At 32.8% G+C, this 16,920-nt stretch overlaps 1 protein-coding gene across 2 annotated transcripts in view; it reads left to right on the top strand.

The window, feature by feature from the left end:
• Positions 1-16,920, top strand: part of LOC127180621 (F-BAR and double SH3 domains protein 2) — a 101,527-nt gene that overhangs the window by 64,548 nt on the left and 20,059 nt on the right. Inside the window, exons 9-12 of one of the 2 annotated variants that reach the window (XM_051134789.1) lie at positions 7,597-7,719; positions 8,276-8,371; positions 10,292-10,366; positions 15,573-15,689. In XM_051134789.1, the coding sequence (XP_050990746.1) occupies positions 7,597-7,719; positions 8,276-8,371; positions 10,292-10,366; positions 15,573-15,689 (411 nt within the window). The remainder of the gene's footprint in view (positions 1-7,596; positions 7,720-8,275; positions 8,372-10,291; positions 10,367-15,572; positions 15,690-16,920) is intronic. The other variant, XM_051134790.1, reaches the window with a different exon arrangement.

Raw genomic sequence — 16,920 nt, 5'->3', positions numbered from 1 at the left:
TGTTATATTTATATGATTAATTATTAATAAATAAATAAATAAATATATATATATATACTAATTTCTACTAATTTTATTTTATTTTATGTTATTCCCATCAGTCTTGCTATCATTAAATTACTATTATAGTTTTAATTCATATTTAATTTTTCATATATTTTGTTTCCTTTTAATTTTAGTCAATATTATATTCATTTTATTTGTTTTTGTTTGCTTTTCGACAGTTTGTTTTTGTCATCTTTATTACTATTCGTTTGTTCAGTGTCTATATTGTTTTTAACTTCATTTTTTAGTTAAAATTTATTTTAAGTAACAAAAGGGTTTTCTATAATAACCCTGGTTTGCTTTAAATTTAATTGTATTTTTATTAGTGTTTAGTATTTTTATTAGTATTTTTATCATTCTAAATAAACTTTTTCTTTACGTAATATATGTGTGTACTATGTATATTATGTATATATAAATACACATGCAAATATATTTAAGTTTATATATTAAAAAATATTTTATTATAATATTAATTATATGAATATAAATATACATGTAAATATGTACATATATAAAAATATATACTGTATGTGTGTGTATTTATATATACATAATAAATATGCACAGTATACAGATATATTATGTTAAAAAAACTTTTATTTTGAATGTGATTAATCGTGATTAATCGCTTGACAGCGCTAATTTTTATCTAAAGCAACTTCACATTACAGGTTTGCATATATTTTGTTAATTTTTTAGAAGTTTGTATCTGATTGGTTCATCTGTTGTTCAAATCTTTCTCTCTCATTTCTGTTCTTTTACTCACGATCAGACCGGACCTGCATTTTCCCCTTCCTATTAGCTTTGTAGCTTCTCTAAATAATAGTCTCCTCCTGTTCTTACTGGAGGACATCATCTGTGTTCCACCCGCTTTATGCTTGTCCGTGAGCGATATGAATGCAGCGAGAGGGAGAATCTGGCTTAAATTATTGATAGATGGAGAGTCTGCGCTTCAGGCTCCACCAGCTGCCGAACGACCGGCCCACTACAGCCCCTCTCCTCATCTCCTATTGGCTGAGCCGTAACCTTGGTTACAGTCAATATTCTATAGCTGTACATCTATGACTTGATTATTAATGAGAGCAGTGTGATCAGCCATATTTCAATGTTCCATTGTTCCATTTATATTCTTGGATATATATATTCCATTGCTGTCAGGGTGGATTTAAGGACTTATTTTTTCCTGTCTTCTCCAATTTTTCTTTTCCTTGCACATTTTTTTTTCTCCTCATAAGTGTTTCCAGTGTTTCCAGGTTCATTTTGCTGTCTGTGGCAGTTGCTCCATAGCACCCCCTGCTTTATAAACCTCAATTTGGATTTTTGGTGGTCCACAATAAAGGAATATTTCAGATTCAGTACAAATAAAGTTTATGGTAATGTCAGTTACCATATAAAAGCATTTTGGTTTGTCCCAAAGTGTTTTCATGTATTTCACAAGCTGAAATCACAATTAAAGTAATGCACTTCCAATGGAAGTCAATGGGTCATGCATTCAAGAGAGTCTTCTATTTTTGTCAAAAATGTTTCCACACACGTCATTTCAGTATGCTCTTAAATACAGTGTTTTAAAAGTTCATTGCTTTGCCGTTTCTGCTTTATTATATATTTTAAACTAATTCACATGAAAGTAAAACAGATTAACAAAACCAAAACAAAACACTTTTAAAGGTGACCAAGTGAAATATCAACACAAATAGAAGACACCATTATTCAATGCATGATTAAATATATTATTATTAATAAGAAATAATTATTTCATCCATTAGTATATTTTATTAGCTGAACTCTTGTTTATAGTTCCCAAGCAACTTGCATTTGCAAATATTAATTTAACAAATGCTTTTATACAAATCACCATTTTTTTTTTACTAAGATGTCATTACAAAGACCTTTAAAATGTACATTTGAAAATGTACATTTTGTACAAATGTACAATTTATATAGATTTTATTTTATTATATATATTTCAGTTTGTTTTATTTATTTGAGCTGTTTTGCTATTTTTATTTTATTTTTTGTTTTGTTGTTTTTATTTTGTGTGTTTGTGTGTGACCTTTTTTTTTTTTTTTTTTTTTTTTTTTTAACTGATTCAGAAATATTTTTATGAAACCTGGAGCACTCTTTTGTTTTAAGCACGATGCACATTTCCATTAAAAAAAAAAAGCTTGAATTGTTTCTTTAAATTCAACCCAGTTTCAAACTTGAATCGCAAGATCTGTTGCAACACCGTTTTTGCGTAGAAACCTCTGATTTCACGTTGCATCATGATCCTATTTCAGGTCGGTCTCTCTTTTAATCCTTATTTTGCCTTAAATGTATAACGGCATCTCAGAAGAACAAAAGAGGGGATTTTCTGCTTTCAAGATCGGCTGTGGGTTTTCCCCGCAGTTTGTCATTGTTGTATTGTTTTGTACAAGTAAATGTGAGGAAAGAGGTGAGAGCAGATTCATGTCAGATGTGTGTGTTCTGCATGTATTCTTGGCTCTTATTCCTGTTTTCGTGTGTGAACCAGGCGTCATCTACCAACACCATCAGCATCACACTTCTGCTTTTGTTTTTTTTTTATAGAAAGTTGACATTTACTGAACTCTTTACTGAGATAATGAGGCCACCCTAGAAACACCCAAATGCACATATATATACAACTAACATGTCTGCTGAAAGCTTAAAAGAGAAATGCATCCAAAAATGGCAATTCTGTCATCATTTACACACCCTCATGTTGTTTCAAACCTGTATGACTTTCTTTCAAAATATCTTGTGACCAGTTGCTGTAAATGGTATGAAAGTGAGCTAACCATTTAAATCATTACTATTTATACTACCATTCAAACTACCAATTGGGATCATTTCCTATTTATTATAAGTATCCAGAAAAAAAGCTATATATATCACACAAAAATATGAAGCAGCACATTTTTTTAAATTAGTAATAAGAAATGTTTCTTAAGCAGCAAATCAACATATTAGAATGATTTCTGAAGGATCATGTGACACTTAAGACTGGAGTAATGATGCTTTGTGTCACAGAAATAAATTATATTTTAAAACATATGCAAATATAAAACCATTATTTGAAATTGTAATAATATTTTACAATTTTAATGTTTTTACTGTATTTTTAATCAAATAAATGCAGCCCTGGTGAGTAGAAACATCTTACATATTACAGTCTTTTGAATGGTATTGGTTGAATATTAACTTATAAATAACTATAATGATTTAATTTAGTGTACATTGATTTTCGTTTCCTTTTTAAACCTCACATTACTGTGGAAGCCGTTTTTGCCACTGAATAAAAACTAAAAAAGGTAATTGCGACTGTTTATCTCGCAATTCAGACTTTTTTTTTATAGAACTGTGAGATATAAACACAATTGCGAGTTGTAAAGTCAGAATTGCTAGATATAAACTTTTTTTCTTGGAATTGCAACTTTGTATCTCGCAATTGTGAGTTATGCAGTGACGTTCTGAGGGAAAAAAAAGACTGCCGTTTACAGAATTGTGAGTTTATATCTCACAATTCTGACTTTATATTACGCAATTGCACCTTTATTTTTCAGAATTGCGAGTTTATATTACAATTATGACTTTATTTTTTAGAACTGCAAGTTTATATCTCACAAATCTGAGGAAAAAAAAGTCAGAATTGCGAGTTTATATCATGCAATTCTAAGAAACAAACTCAGAATTGTGAGAGGCGCAATAACCTTTTTTTATTTTTGTTCAGTGGCAGAAACGGGCTTCCATACATTATAGACTTATTATAAAAATGTATAAAAATAACTTGCACGTTCATTTTGGTAGCCTCTATTTAAAGCCACCAGACGGCCGTTGCTAAATGTGCACCAGAGGTTCATTTTGAGTCTTAAAGAAATCTTCCGAAGTGTGTGTGTGTGTTGAGGGGTTCATTAATTCCCTGCAGGAGGCATTGGGGTGTAAAGTGAAGCATTTATTATGCAGCAGAAGTGTTTGTTCAGCTGATGCGTGTTTGCTTTGTCTTTTCCTGTGTTGTGTGTGTGTGTATGCGCGTGTTCCCCTCCGTCTGGGTGTGCTCGTAACCACAGGCCACGTGAATTATAGTTTTTCACACATGGAGACACATTTGGATATGTTTTCAGTGAGGTTGTGAATGCACAGCCTTGACAAAACAAGCAAGCTTAAAGGAATAGTTCACCCTAAAAAATGGAGAATGTAGTATTCCATCACTTGCTCACCAATGGATGTGAATGGGTGCCGTCAGAATGAGAGTCCAAACAGCTGATAAAAAAAAAATCACAATAATCCACAAGTAATCCACACCAATCCATTCCATTAGTTAACATCTTGTGAAAATGTTTGTTATAAATTAGTTCATATTGCTTTCTCCAGTGAAAAAGTTGTCTCATCTGAATCAGGAGAGAAATCTGCACAGATCAAGCACTGTTTATAAGACAAAACATTGTGCATTTTTGTGGATTTGTCTCATTTTTATGTGAGAAGGCATCAGACGATGGACTTTTTTCACCAGCAGAAGTGATAGTATGGATAGAGGACTTGCATTTTAGCTGGAAGCAATGGTTTTAAGTTAAAAACACCTTAATGTTGGATTTGTTTCTTACAATCACACAGCTTTTGGCTTCTCAAGACATTAACTGATGGACTGAATTTGTGTGGACTACTTGTGATGTTTTTATCAGCTGTTTGGATTCTCATTCTGATGGCACCCATTCACTGCAAAGGATCCATTGGTGAGCAAATGATGTAATGCTACATTTCTCCAAATCTCTTTTGATTAAGAAACAAACCCATCTACATCTTGGATGACATAAGAGTGAGTAAGCTGGTCCTGTTCCTCTCTGTCCTTGGCTCTCACACATGGCTGTTACGGAGTTTAGTGTGGTGGGTGGAGGTAGACGTGATCCTATCAGAAGGAAGCACACCCTCTCTTTCTCCGTCTCTCTCACGCATACGACACTCCATTGCTTCCTGAAAGCAGCGGCACCTGCTGTAACCCGACGGAGCCCGTATATCCAAACCGGCTCTTGGTCGGGTCCGTGTCATTTCCAGCTCAGTCGTACAAATCAAAGCCTGTTTCCAAAATACATTCCTTCCCAGTGCTGCTGAACATGGAGGGAGCAGGAGAAAGAGAGGGAGAGAGGGAGACGGAGGGGGAAAGCAGAGGTTTCGAGTTTTGTTTTTGCACGTTGAGGCCTTGGAATCTGAACTGGCTAACCTTTCCCAGCAGCTGCTGCTGTTTGAACAATCTGCCCTAATCCAAGCGGCACCCAGTCCAGAGAAAACAGTCTGTCTGTACGACGCTCGTTTGGCCACAAGGGGGCCGATGGGATGTAACCCATTTCCTGTCCTTTCGGTCTCATACGAAAATTTTTCAGTTACCTTTGATCTTTTTTCTATCATTTATTCATTCTGTTGTGTCTATTGTTCTTCATACCTTTTTATTTCTTTCTATTCTTCCAAATTCCCTTTGTCATTCTTTTTGTCAGTCAATATTTGAAGAGTTCAGATGCAAAACCAGCTAAATCCATCTGATGTATTTCTTTAAAATGAGCATTTCTTTCTGGCTATTTTGTATAGATTTCTATGTACGTACCGGTACTTCTGATTAGGCTGAGGCTGGAATTTAGTGAGTTTAAGTAAAAGTATTTGATGGACGTGTTCTATGTGTCAGTAGCATTCACTCAGTATCATTATCTCATTTTTGACCGAGATGGTTTTTAGCTGGTTTTGCATCTGAACTCTTCATTTCTATCATGTCATTCTGTCTGTTATTATCTATGTTCATGTTGTTTCATTCTTTCTGTTGCTTTCTGTTGTTTTAAATTCTTTTCTGTCTTCCTGTGTCATTCTATCATTCTGTTTTTTTTTTTTTAATATATTTGTCATTCTCAGTGTTGGGGGTAATGCATTACAAGTAACGCAAGTTATGTAATCAGATTACTTTTTTCAAGTAACTAAACTATAAAAAATGTTCAAAAGTTTCAACTTAAGTTTAGCACACATCTATTTTTTATTGTATTTACTCAAGATTATTTTGGAAGGATGTGGAATTCTATATTAATAGAAAGATGAAATGTATGATAGAAATTTTTATATTTGATGTGTTTTATACAGAAAATGACAATTTGAATTGTAAGGAACAACACATTATACAATTGCTTATTCTGTTAGGAAAATACCATATACATAAAAAGATTGGGCTCAATGTAGACCAAAATTTTATTATTGACTTTACATTGTATGTAAATCTTTTGGAACAATCAAAAAACAAAAAAGCACTGAAAACATGTAATGCTCTGAAAACATTTAATTTTATGTTTTTTTTTTTTTTCTTTTCTTCATTTTCTCTGGCAGCTATTGTAATTTGACATGAATATGTAATATCTCATGTTCTCATGGCATTGGAATAATAAAGCATTATAAAAAAAATGTTCAGCAGCTACCTTAAAATTTTAAGGTAAATCAACTTAAAAGTACAAGTCATGTTAACTCATTTTATTGTAGTATGTTGAAATGACTTGTAGTTTTAAGTTTATTTTACTTAAAAACGTAAGTTCAGCAGCTGCCATAATGTTAAGGTAAATCAACGTAAAAGTAAAAGTAATGTCAACTCATACGTTAAATCAACTTAAAAGTACAAGTCATTTTAACTCATGTTATTGTAGTGAGTTGAAATGACTTGTAGTTTTAAGTTTATTTAATTTAACTTGAGTTCAGCAGCTGCCTTAAATTTTAAGTTAAATCAACATAAAAGTACAAGCTATTTAACTAATTTTATTGTAGTGAGTTGAAATGACTTGTAGTTTTAAGTTTATTTTACTTTAAGCTTAAGTTCAGCAGCTGCCTTAATTTTAAGTTAAATCAACTTAAAAGTACAAGTAATGTCAACTTAGACGTTAATTCAACTTAAAAGTAGAAGTCATTTTAACTCATTTTATTGCAGTGAGTTGAAATGACTTGTTTTAAGTTCATTTAACTTAAAATTTGAAGGTAGCTGCTGAACTTAAGTTTTTAAGTTGAAACTGGTGAAAACGCATTACTTTTTAATTTACAGGAATAATTATATCTGAAAAATATCTGAGTTATTTTTTGAAATTAATAACGGCAGTTACTTTTTTTCCCATTTATTGACTTAATAAATGGGAAATTGTGAATGGGGTAATATGTTACTTTAGTTCTAGAATAAATGTGAACATGCATTAGTTCATCTCTCTCTCACAAAAAAAAAAAAAAAAACAGAAACAGATTCAGATGCATTACTTTAAAAAAAAAAAAAAAAAAAAAACTTTTCCCAACACTGGTCATTCTATTTATTCTTTCTTTCTTCCTTTCTGTCATTCTATTGTTTAGTCAACCATTTTTGTGCATAATTTTGTCCGTCGTTCTTTTTTTGTTTTGTCTATTTCTGTCTGTCTATTTTCTGTCATTCTCGTTTTCCTTCTTGTTGCCTCTTACCCTGAACACACACGAGGTCATTTGTTATTTATTCTGTTCAAACACAGAGTATGTAATGGGTCTTTCTCTGTATCTGTCTGTGTCTCTCTCTAGGGTCTGGAGGGGAACGTATACGACCATGTGAAAGATTATCTGATATCCTTTTGTCGGACCGAGCTGGAAGCGTTTCAAGCTGTCCACAGCACCTTCCAGTTCCTGCTGGAGAAGTCCAGTCGAGTGAGTCTCTCTCTCTTTCTCTTCCTCTTTAGTTTCATCACTCCCTCAATTTCCCTCTTCATTCCCAGAAATAGATTCCCTCTGCCAGCGCCTCATTATCAGCTCCCCTATGAAGAAATCCCCTCACACACACACATCATTCCTCCGCTGCGCTGACAAACACATCTGTCTGAGCACTATTTCACTGCCCAAGGGGGCCTAATTTTACATACCACTATTGTGACGCGTGTGTGAGGGAGAGAGAGAGTTACGCAAGGATCTTAAAGGGAAAAGCACAAGCTGTTAAAGGGATAGTTCACACAAAAATGATCATCAGTTGCTCACCCTGTCATTCCAAACATGCATGAATTTTTTTTCTTCTGCAGAACACAAATACATTTATTGTATGCACAAAAAGCACTGAGATGTCATTTGAAATATTTTCTATTATGTTCCAAGAGGAAAGAAAGAAAGTCAGTTTTTTTTTGGTGTACTCTGCCTTTAAAGGAACATTTTTACGTGTCATATAAACTTGCTTCACCTTGATGTTTGTTAATCAGTGTGTTTTTATGTCCAGGTGATGCAGGACTTCAACCAGCAGCTGTTCCTGCAGGAAAACCCAGTGTTTCACAAAGCACAAGACTTCCAGTTCCAGCCCAGCGATAGTGATACGGTGAGTTGCATGCATGCATGTTTATAAACTGCACCAATTTACCTTTATCTAGGTCTCATATAGTACTGTACAAAAGTTTGGGATCAGCAAGATTTATTTTTTTGTAAGAAATCAGTACTTTTTTCAGCAAGGATGCATTAAATTGATTAAAAGTGACATTAAAGACATGTATCATGTAACAGGTTTTCTATTTTTTTAAATACATGGTGTTGTTTTTGAATTTCTGTTCATCAAAAAATACTTAAAAATAAAATGTGTCACAGCTTCCACAAATATGTGAACCAGCACAATGGTTTTCAACACAAATAATAATCAGAAATGTTTCATAAGCAGCAAATCAGCATATTAGAATGATTTCTGAAGGATCATGTGACACTGAAGATAGAAGTAATGATGCTGAAAATTCAGCTTTGCATCACAGAAATAAATTACATTTTAAAATGCATTCACATAGAAAACAGATATTTTTAATTTAATAATATTTCACAATTTTACTGTTTTTATTGCATTTTTAATCAAATAAATGCAGCCTTGGTGAGCAGAACAGACCTCTTTCAGAATAAAATTGAAATAAAATACCAACCCTGAACTTTTGAACAACAGTGTATGTTTGCTGAAAAATGTGTTTTATTAATATAATCACTTTTGATTGTGACTATCTCAGTTGTTTGTCATCGCAAATTACATTTTATTTAGTTTGAACTGTGTTATGGAAGGAAATCCATCTCTAGTTTTCACATAATCATCTTATTTCTGGTGGTTTCATTATTTAGCGTATCAACACTCGCCCTCTGTCTCTTCTCGTCTTTCTCATCTCTCTATTTAAAGGTTTAAATTGCGTTCAAACGTTTCAGATTTTATTCAGCGTGAACAACGTCATCGACACATAACTCACAACTGCGCTGAAAAAACTTGCAAATTTCATCATCACCTTCTATATTTAGCTTGACGCTTCTGAGAGTCTCTGGGAACAGAATTTCTTGTTCCTGTGGTGATGAAGAAACGTCCCGCTGTTTAAACTCTCGTCTGTCTCTGCTCGGGCTTTAATCACCCATCGTTTTGTGAAAGTTCTCTCCTTATGCTTCAGTTCGGCTCGAGTGTGATTGATATTTAGTTCATGCTCTTTCAGCCATAGCGTTCCACTTTATATCTGTCTGCATTCTTCTATCCTATTTTAAAATTTGATTTCAATTTAGTGTGCTTTAATGGCGTAACAACTCGCTAGATGACATTTTAACATGCTAATTTAATACAGTGGCCACTGATCTATACATAATCTTTGTAATAAAAAAATGATCCTTCTGTCAGAGCAATTCGAGCTTGAAAGTACCGCCTAAATGAGAATGTGCAAGTCTGTGATCAATCCAGCCTGGTCAATTAAATCTACACTAGGCGGTCTCGAACCAGTGACAGTTTAATATGAAATTGAAATATATTAACTTTTAAAGCCACTTTTTTAATGTAAAAAGTTCATTTTTCAATGTAAAGTGTAATGCATGTTCAGGATTTGCATGCCTGTCATTGTATTAAGGCTATTTTAAGGGCTTCTCTCTGCATTATTTCTGAGTTTGGGGTTTTTATTTGATTTGAGTTAGAAAAAACTGTTAACTGTAAGGTTAGCATTTGCTTGCTCTCTTTATTTTTCTCTCTTCCTTCCTTCCATCTCTCTCTTGTTCAGTGTTGAATCCTGTAGTGTAGTTGTCCTCTCTTACAGCTTTAGTAGTTAGTAGACATTGTATTTTCTAATGTTAACATCTCTGAACATCTTTCTGACTGCTTTGCTGTTTCTAACCCTGTTTTCCTGTCCTCTAACAGTCTGTTTCTAACCTTCTCTTAACCCCGGCTCATGTGTGTGTGATGCGTGTGTGTGTATGTTTGTGTGCTTGCGTGTGCGCCCATCTTTCCTCCTCTCCGGCTCAGACTTTGAGCTCCGTGCAGCAGTTGGTGGACATTGAGCCATCGGCGGTCAGTGTGATGAGAATGACTCTGGCACAGGTACCGCACTGTCTGTTAGACTTGATTTCCCATCATGCATCAGTCTCGTGCAGCCATCATCAACTCGCATTGTTGTTTGCATGCTGACATTCGCCTGTGCACAAATTTAAAGGGGACATTTCATAATTAAGTCTTTCATTGTTTCTTTTAAAGGTAAAGTGTGTGATTTTTTTTTTTTTTTTTTTTCTTCAAATTTTCAAATTTTCAAATGAAATTACAGTTAATTTGAGTGTCCTGACTGGGTGTGAAAAATGACATTGGCTCAACCAATGGTTTGACTGTAGGGCGGGACTTGTTTGTCTGACCAATAGCAGATGGGAGTTTGAAACTTTTTTTTTTTTTTTTTTTTAAACTGTGTCTATTTTTGCAGTATACAGAACTGCAAAAATACATATAGTCAGGTCAGTTTTATTTGTGTAACACTTTTTAACTATACACCATTTAAAAGTAGCTTTTAATGTGTATTAATTAATATCATGTTAATAACCGTTATTGTCAATTATATGTATGTAAATGTATATATGTGACCCTGGACCACAAAACCAGTCATAAGGGTCTTTTTTTTTTTTTATTGAGATTTATACATAATCTGATGTATGGTTGATGTATGGTTTGTTAGGATATGACAATATTTGGCCTAGATACAACTATTTGAAAATCTGGAATCTGAGGGTAAAAAAATACAAATATTGAGAAAATCGTCTTTAAAGTTGTCCAAATGTTCAAAAGTTCTTAGCAATGTATATTACTAATCAAAAATTAAGTTTGGATATATTTCCAGTAGGAAAGGTATACCTTCATGGAACATGCAGAAAAATACAATGTATTTTTGCGTATTGCTATAAATATTCCTGTGCTACTTAAGACTGGTTTTGTGGTCCATGGTCACATGTGTTTTTCAAGGCCTATACTGATTATTACAGATCAAGTAGACCGATAACCGATATTTTGAGCTGATATATGTCGATATATGGTGTAAAAATGAACATTTATGTCAAAGTTAAGAATAAAACGGGCTCTGACAGAAGGTTTCTTTAAATGCTAATAAATAATATTATGAGCAAAATGCTTTTGAAAATGACTGATACTGATAACCATAAACAGTATCATAAACAGTAACCCTTCATTAATATCATGTATTTGTTAATATTGATGAACATTAATTTATATTTATATGTATACATTGTTTGTAAATGTTGGTATGCCTATAAATCTGCTTTATGTTAAAGGAGAAGTCCACTTCCAGAACAACAATTTACGAATAATTTACTCATCCCCTTGTCATCCAAGATGTTCATGTCTTTCTCTCTTCAGTCGTAAAGAAATTATGGTTTCAGGATTTTTCTCCATATAATGGACTTTATTGGTGCCCCGATTTTGAACTTCCAAAATGTAGTTTAAATGCAGCATCAAAAAGGCTCTAAACGATCCCGGCTGAGAAAGAGGGGTCTTATCTAATGAAACGATCGGTCATTTGTTTTGATAAATAAAAAATTTTATCTTTTTAAGCACAAAAGCTTGAGTAGCACAGACTCTGGGATGCGCGTCCATGACGCTACGTACTGTTGAATCATGTCGAAAGGTTACACTGAACGTAGGCGGAACCACAGACCCAGTGTTTACAAAGTGAACACGCAAAGACTAAGAAAGTGCAAGTAAGTCAAACACTGTTTACAAACAAAAAGGTACAACGATGTCGGACGATTCTGAAGTTTGTAGGAGAAAATAAGATGGAGTTTTTCACCATACTCAGCACACAGACGATGAACTTGCACGTGATTCGTAGTAGTGATGGGAAGTTCGGATCATTTTACCGACTCTGACCTTTGAGTCTCGTTCAGCAAAATGAACGAATCTTTTTTCGAGTTATTTCGTTCATTTTAACAAAATATAATTAAAATGTTACGTGTTACTTCTCTAACACATCTACTGCTTACACAAACGTTGATCACACTACAAACAAGACAAAACTATAATGCTGTAAGAAACAGAAAAGATGAATTTATTGTTTACCTGGGTCTTTAGTCTATGATTAGCTAACCTCACCTCTTATCTGAGTCGTTCGTTCATCACGTGACAGCCTCATAAGATGAATGAACGACTCTGAAAAACCCGAAGACTCAAAACAGGTGAACTAATTGCAGTACAGAACCTAATAGGATGTTGCGCGTGCACGACTGAGCGAATCACTCCCCGAGACGACTTGTTCTTACCGAGTCACATTAAAGATTTGTTCAAAATGAATGAATCGTTCAAGAACGACCCATCACTAATTCGTAGCATCGTGGACGCGCATCCCAGAACCTGTGCTACATGAGCTTTTGTGCCTAAAAAGTATAAAAATTTTTATTTTTATGAAAAGATGACAGATCGTTTCACTAGATAAGACCCTTCTTTCTCGGCTGGGATCGTTTAGAGCCCTTTGAAGCTGCATTTAAACTACATTTTGAAAATATGTTACATCACCTTTGATACACTACGCATCGCTGAAATATTCTATTCTGATTGATCAGTCACTGTTTACTGTGGCCAAATATTGACACTAAACTGTAAATAATTGGCATCTTAGATTTAATATTGTTTTATTTGTTGATTAACAGGATAATGTAGTTTCAGTCAGTCTTATTGACACTATAAAGACTGGGACAATTCAGATTTAAAGACTTTAAAAGAATAGTTTTTATAAAAATACAGATACACATACAGTCTTTTCTGCTCACTGAGGCTGCATTTATTTGATTAAAAATACATTAAAATCAGGAAAAATGTGAAATATTATTACATTTTAAAATAACTGTTTTCTTTTTGAATATATTTTAACATTTAATTTATTTCTTTGATGCAAAGCTGAATTTTCAGCACCATTACTCCAGTCTTCAGTGTCACATGATCCTTCAGAAATCATTCTAAGATTTGCCTAAAAAGTATACAATTTTTTATTTTTATGAAAAAATGACAGATCGTTTTGCTAGATAAGACCCTTCTTTCTCGGCTGGGATCGTTTAGAGCCCTTTGAAGCTGCATTTAAACTGCATTTTGAAAATATATGTTACATCACCTTTGATACACTACGCATCGCTGAAATATTCTATTCTGATTGATCAGTCACTGTTTACTGTGGCCAAATATTGACACTAAACTGGGTAAATAATTGGCATCTTAGATTTAATATTGTTTTATTTGTTGATTAACAGGATAATGTAGTTTCAGTCAGTCCTTTCCACCCTGAAGGGTTTATTTGCAGTTTATATCTTACATGCTAGTAACTTTGACTAAAATATGGCAAGACCTCAGGGGGAAAAAACTCTACAAAAGAAATTGTTTTTACACTGTTACACTGTTTGCTTTTCAAATCCTTATGATTTCAGCTGTTGAAAGACTCTGACACAACTAACACTCGCAGAGGATTGATCAACAATCCAAACAGACAGTATTTTGCATTATACAGGCATGCAGAAAGCGTCAAAGTCGCATGCATTCCATCACGCTCTCCCAGAAAGCCTGTCTCAGAGTTTGAAGCAGAGACACATGGGATTGATTAGGCCTTCGTGAGCGTTTCTGATCCAGATGGAAACCCTGCAGACTGTCATGTGTTTCCCAGCAGACTCGGGCAACCCAGCGTGCCTCAAACACAAACGCCACATCTGCTTAAGGTCACGCTGAGAGGAAAAACAAGAACTCGCAAAAAATGTTTGGATGCGTTCTTAGCCTTTCGAAAAACGCTTGTCAGCCGTGACTAGTGTTGACATCAGGTTGATGTGGCAATATCGAGTGAAGACGCTTGTGTTAAAGCACTCTGATTGAGTTTGTATTGATCAGTGCTGTCACGCTCAAATATTCACACATGCAAGGACGCAGCGTCAGCAATACTGTCAGATCACCATACGCCAGTCATATCTCAGGATGCGGTCATTTGCATGTCTTGTTCTTATAGAATTGGACGGAATATAGATGGATGTTTCCTATTGGAAGATGAGACTGGGACAATTCAGATTTAAAGACTTTAAAAGAATAGTTTTTATAAAAATACAGATACACATACAGTCTTTTCTGCTCACTGAGGCTGCATTTATTTGATTAAAAATACATTAAAATCAGGAAAAATGTGAAATATTATTACATTTTAAAATAACTGTTTTCTTTTTGAATATATTTTAATATTTAATTTATTTCTTTGATGCAAAGCTGAATTTTCAGCACCATTACTCCAGTCTTCAGTGTCACATGATCCTTCAGAAATCATTCTAAGATTTTTTCAGGATTCTTTAAGTTCAGTGTTTATTTGAAATATAAATATTTTAACATTTATGAATGTCTTTGTCACTTTTGATCATTTTTATGCATCCTAGGTGAATAAAAGTATCAATTTCTTCTAAAAAATAATAATGAAATTTTTGTCTAAATGCATATTGTGTTCATATTGTTTAGTGAGATTTAGACCCAAATTATGGATATTTTACATTTGAAGTTTAATACTGTTAAGATGCAAATTAATAATTTATTCACCAGTGATTGGAACAACTATTTCACAGGAGGTTTAATCTCACAATCATGTCCACAAAATTAAAAAGGAAAAAATGAAAATATTTTTTTAATTAAAACTCCTTACTATTTTATTTTATTTTATTTTATTTTAGAGTATGTTTGTCACTTTTGATCATTTTAATGCATCCCAGATGAGTAAAAATTTTCATTTCTTCTAAAAAAAAAAACAACCAATTTTGTCTAAATGCAATATTTTTTCAAGTGTTTAAGAGATAAATAGATGCACAAAAGAGACTGATAATTAGTGGATGATAGCTGGAAGGATGCTGTGAAAGAGACAGACTTGAGATTTGAAATGACTTTTTAACAACCTAAATAAAATATGAGTATATGAGATTTTACTGTACATGCATATGTTTCACAGTGAGCCCAATCTCACCTCCTAAAATATGATTTATGTTGCATCACTTATCATAAAATAAAAGAATCAAGCAGGTTTCTACTAAACCTCTTCTAATCCAAGCAGGTTTTTTCATTTGAGTTGAATAGTGAATCGCCCTGTGCTTCAGGTCTGATATTAGAGAATTTGAAATGTTCTCAACACTGTTCTTATGCGCTTTTGTGTTTTTAATTGTAAGTGTAATGAGGCTGATCTCAGACCTGTGATTCAGACAGCTGTGTGTTGCTGTGGTAACCAGTTGTGTGTATGTGTGTGTTTCAGAGTCGACAGCTGGAATCGGAGACGGGAACCACCGAAGAACACAGTCTCAACAAAGAGGCGAGGAAATGGGCCACACGTGTGGCTCGCGAACACAAAAACATCATCCATTACAAACGGGTGAGAGGCACTGGATGTCATACACAAGCATTTACGCTCCAAAACAACATTTATTACAAACGCCAGCAACACACACACACATTTAAACACTTAATCTTGTGTAAGTGGGTGAAAAACTAGAGATGCAAGGTAATAATTTAATTACAAAATGACTGAGACGTAACTTATTGTTTCACAAGAGGTTGAATCTCACAGTCATTTCACATGAATCCACAAAACTAATAGAAAACCCTGAAAAATCTTGACGTTTTACATTTGAGGATATATTTTCCAAATTTATTAAGTTGTTTTTGTAATTTGCTCTATTTTCAGTGGTAATTTAGTTAGATTTTATTTTATTTTATTTTATTTTAGTTAGATTTGAATTATTTAAATACCAGTGATTGGTATCATGTTCACAAAATTAAAAAGGAAAAACTAAATTAACCCTTCTTACTATTTTATTTTATTTTATTTTATTTTAATAATTTCATTACCAGTGAATTACCAAAATTAAATAGGAAAACAGTAAATTAACCATTCTTACTAATTTTATTTTATTTTGTTATATTATTTTTATAATTTAATTACCAGTAAATTACCAAAATTAAAAAGGAAAAAATGAAATTAACCCGTCTTACTATTTTATTTTATTTTATTTATTTTATTTTATTTAGATTTGAATAATTTAATTACCAATGATTTGGACATAGTTTAGTATTTCACAACAGGTATAATATCACTATTATGTCTTCAAAATTAAAAAGGAAAAAAAATAATTAACCATTTTATTTTATTTTATTTTATTTTATAAATTTAGTTTAGATTTTATTATTTTATTAATTTAATTACCAGTGAGTGGGATATAGTTTACTATTTCACCGGAGGTGTAATCTCACAATCATGTCCACAAAATTAAAAAGGACACAGTTATTTATTTTATTTTATTTTATTTTATTTTATTTTATTTTATTTTATTTTATTTTATTTTATTTTATTTTATTTTATTTTTCGTAGCAAATTAGTTCCATCCCCACAATCTGGACATTATGCAGTTGAGTTTTTTTTTTTTTAATTCACATTATTCTCAGTGATGATTTGTATGTTTTTAATTACTGTATATACAGTTTCTGCAGTAAAACAATATTATTTATTAATATTTATTTTAAGTATTATTTCATGAATTAACCATAACATTGATCACTAATAATAATTTTCATTTAATTTTCTGACAATTCATTTCAAACCCAAA

This window comes from Labeo rohita, chromosome 18, assembly GCF_022985175.1.
Source record: "Labeo rohita strain BAU-BD-2019 chromosome 18, IGBB_LRoh.1.0, whole genome shotgun sequence".
Classification (NCBI taxonomy): Eukaryota; Metazoa; Chordata; class Actinopteri; order Cypriniformes; family Cyprinidae; genus Labeo; species Labeo rohita.
Note: the sequence above shows the minus strand (reverse complement) of the source record. Positions and strands in the feature narration are given on the sequence as shown.